At 57.4% G+C, this 2,736-nt stretch overlaps 1 protein-coding gene and 1 non-coding gene across 2 annotated transcripts; both read right to left on the bottom strand.

Moving 5' to 3' along the window:
• Nucleotides 1-1,135: 1,135 nt before the first annotated feature.
• On the bottom strand, nt 1,136-2,165 carry C1H12orf57 (chromosome 1 C12orf57 homolog). Its single transcript, XM_062571329.1, has 3 exons — nt 1,873-2,165; nt 1,588-1,764; nt 1,136-1,479 (listed from the first exon to the last, which is right to left on the bottom strand). The coding sequence occupies exons 1-3, from the start codon at nt 1,925-1,927 to the stop codon at nt 1,331-1,333; spliced, it is 381 nt and encodes a 126-aa protein (XP_062427313.1). The 5' UTR covers nt 1,928-2,165; the 3' UTR covers nt 1,136-1,330.
• Nucleotides 2,031-2,090, bottom strand: LOC134135768 (U7 small nuclear RNA). Its single transcript, XR_009957356.1, has one exon. It is a non-coding gene; the product is annotated as a U7 small nuclear RNA (small nuclear RNA).
• Nucleotides 2,166-2,736: the final 571 nt, after the last annotated feature.

The following is a 2,736-nucleotide window of genomic DNA, read 5'->3' on the forward strand; positions in this document are numbered from 1 at the left end:
CTGGATGCTCACCATGGTGAGTTCCACAGCTCTGGAAGGAGCAGCTGACAGTACTTTGGGTCTGTTGCAAACCCTGTGACTCACCTGCATCTGATCAGCACAGGCAAAACTCTGAACTTGGCCTGTTCTGGGGTGGACAGAGGAAAAGGTAGTTCCAAGGCGGGCAAACAGCAGGCCACAAGCAAGGGTTTAATTTTCACAATTTGCAAAACACTTCCTGGGTTGTAGTTAATAAATAATTAGAAGGGTGGGAGAAGGCCAAGCCCAAGCTGGGAGAGGTGGATGGAGTCAGAAGGGACCAACTACTCTTCCTGCCTCCTATTTGCAAAGTTCACGCCCTTGCTGGCTACATTCCTCAGCAGTTTGTAGTTGAAAGACACAGAAAGCAAAACTGAATGCAGCTCTCTCACGTCTGGCTCTCCGTTCCCTGCTCCGCCAGCCCTTCTATCCTGACCTACCCACACCCTTCCCAAAAGCATCAACACTTCCAAAAGCAAGAGACACATGAGCTGCAAGCCCACCAACCTGATGCCCCTTCACTTGAATAAGGTCAAAAACACCAGGCTGCAGTAAAAAGGGGCAAAACTAGCTCTCCTTTACCATGTCAGTCCCAGCTACACCTTTCTGCAGCCTTTTTCATTAGGATTAACATATCTGCTCACACATTCAACTAGAAAACAATGCAGCTATACAACCTGGTGTGAGGACCATACAGGGGGTAAGCAAATCAGGAAGACTGACCCAGCTGGGTCAAGGGGTCTTAACTCTGTTTATGACAACTGCTAGAGAACACCTTATAGACTAATATATGTTTATGAACCTACTGCCTAGTACACTTCAAATATCTCATTTGAATGTGCTTGTTCTCATGTTCTCAGAGGTTCTTAGCACCTCTGAAATCGCGTTAAAAAAAAAAAAAAAAGCACTGTTTTAATATTAGGTGTTATGGTTTCACATGAAGGCTTGCACAAGCAAGCAGCTTTTTCTGGCATTAGTACATACAAGCCCTCCAAGTCATTTATACAGGTGTTACCAGACACGAGGTGGGCACTGCTGTAACTGCCTTTGCAGCAGCAGAAGCAACCCACCCCTGCAGAGCAGGGCTAGGCCCACGTTTGTTCAGAAATCACGAGGGTTGTTTTCCTGTTAGTTTTATTCACAAGCAGGCATATAAACGTGCACAGAACAGCAGATTCCTCCCAGAACAGCATCTCCCCTGTTCAGCCACCCCCTTCGCAGCGCTGAACCCCGAGCCACAGGCAGCCCCAGCTGCGGGGGCACAGAGGGCTGGAGAACCACCATGGGGCTGGGACAGGACAAGCCTCTGCTCTCACGAGGTCGCCACTCCCCCGGTGCCAGCCCCGTGCGGGGGCAGCGTCATCGGGGGCAGGAACATGGCTTTGAGCTTCCCCGACATGCTGGCTATCTCCGGGTCCTGCGATTCGTACGATTTGATCAGCCGGGCGAACTTCAGCACGCCTAGAAGGAAGAGGACAGAGAGAGAGAGGACGGTCACGCCGCGGCGCCCCACGCCGGCGAGGACGCGCCCCACGCCGGCGAGGACTCGCCCCACGGGGGGCCACCCACCTTCCCCGTCGTTACTGAAGCCGTAGGCTTTGATCACGTCCTGCTGAATCTGGGTGGCCACAGGCAGCAGGAACTGCAGCATCTTGCCCATGTCGTTGCAGGCGTTGTCGCGCGCCTCATCCATGCGCTGTGCGTTCTCCGGGAAGCCGAAGGCCTTGATCACCTCCGCCAGCACCACTGCGGGCACACACACACACACACACACACACACACACGTACACGGCTGCCAGCCCCCCGCCCGCCCGGCGGGCCCCACTCCCGGGCGGGCCTACCCGCCCCGCTCACCTTTGGCCTGCTCGGCGCTCAGCGGCGCGGCCGGGGTCTGCGCCGACGCCGCCATGGGGTGCCGCGTTCCCCGCCGCCACTCCGGGACCGCTGCAGCGGCCGCCGGCCAGGCCCTGCGCGCGCATGCGCAGCCACCGCTCTGCCGTTACACACCACGCTAAGGTTTCCCGCGCCGCGGGAAACCTGCTAGACAAATACTAAAAGAGCTGAAATCACTGCGGCAAATCCGCCCGCCGCGGGGGCCCACCCAGGCTGCACTCTCCCGCGGTAAGGGCGAGCCGCCGCTTTTTCTCAGCCTCACTAATTAACGCCTCTGCGGCCTTCCGAAGGGGTCTGAGTTGCCTGACCCACGCGAGGATGGCTGTAATAGCCGAAAACAGAGGTTTCAGGGCGTATTTTGGGCGATATGTAAATGAGCCCGTTTCCTATTCGTGGTACAGAGCGCCCCGCCCCGCGGCGGGTCCGCCGTGGTCACAGGGGCGGGGACGGGGCGGTCGGCGGCGATGCCGCCGAGCCGAGCCGAGCCGGGCCGGGCGGGGCCGAGCCGAGCCTTCGGCTGCGTGGCCACGAAGGGCTTCCCTTGTGCGGCTGGGGTACTGGCCCCGCTTCGGCATTTCCTATAGCAACATCTCGCCTCTCTCACCTCGGCCGTGCCCCAGGCTCTCACCACCCTCCGGGCCCTACAGCGACCGGCATCACAGCCACTCTCCGACCCTTTTCAATATCCCCCATTTTCATTCCCCTCCCCCGGGACAACCTCATTTCTGAACACTCCTGCAAGCGAGCAGTTACACTGCACTTCCAGATTGCTTCCTACTCCCAGTAAAAAAGAAATGAACACAACAGAGACTGTTTCTGGAAGGG

The sequence above is a fragment of the Rhea pennata genome, chromosome 1 (assembly GCF_028389875.1).
Source record: "Rhea pennata isolate bPtePen1 chromosome 1, bPtePen1.pri, whole genome shotgun sequence".
NCBI classification, from domain to species: domain Eukaryota; kingdom Metazoa; phylum Chordata; class Aves; order Rheiformes; family Rheidae; genus Rhea; species Rhea pennata.

Coding starts and splice junctions, on each gene's coding strand:
- C1H12orf57 (XM_062571329.1), bottom strand. CDS start 1,927: ATGGCGGCGTCGGCGCAGACCCCGGCCGCGCCGCTGAGCGCCGAGCAG. Junction 1,765..1,872: donor GAGCGCCGAGCAGGCCAAAG/GTGAGCGGGGCG, acceptor GTGTGCCCGCAG/TGGTGCTGGCGGAGGTGATC. Junction 1,480..1,587: donor CTTCAGTAACGACGGGGAAG/GTGGGTGGCCCC, acceptor TCTTCCTTCTAG/GCGTGCTGAAGTTCGCCCGG.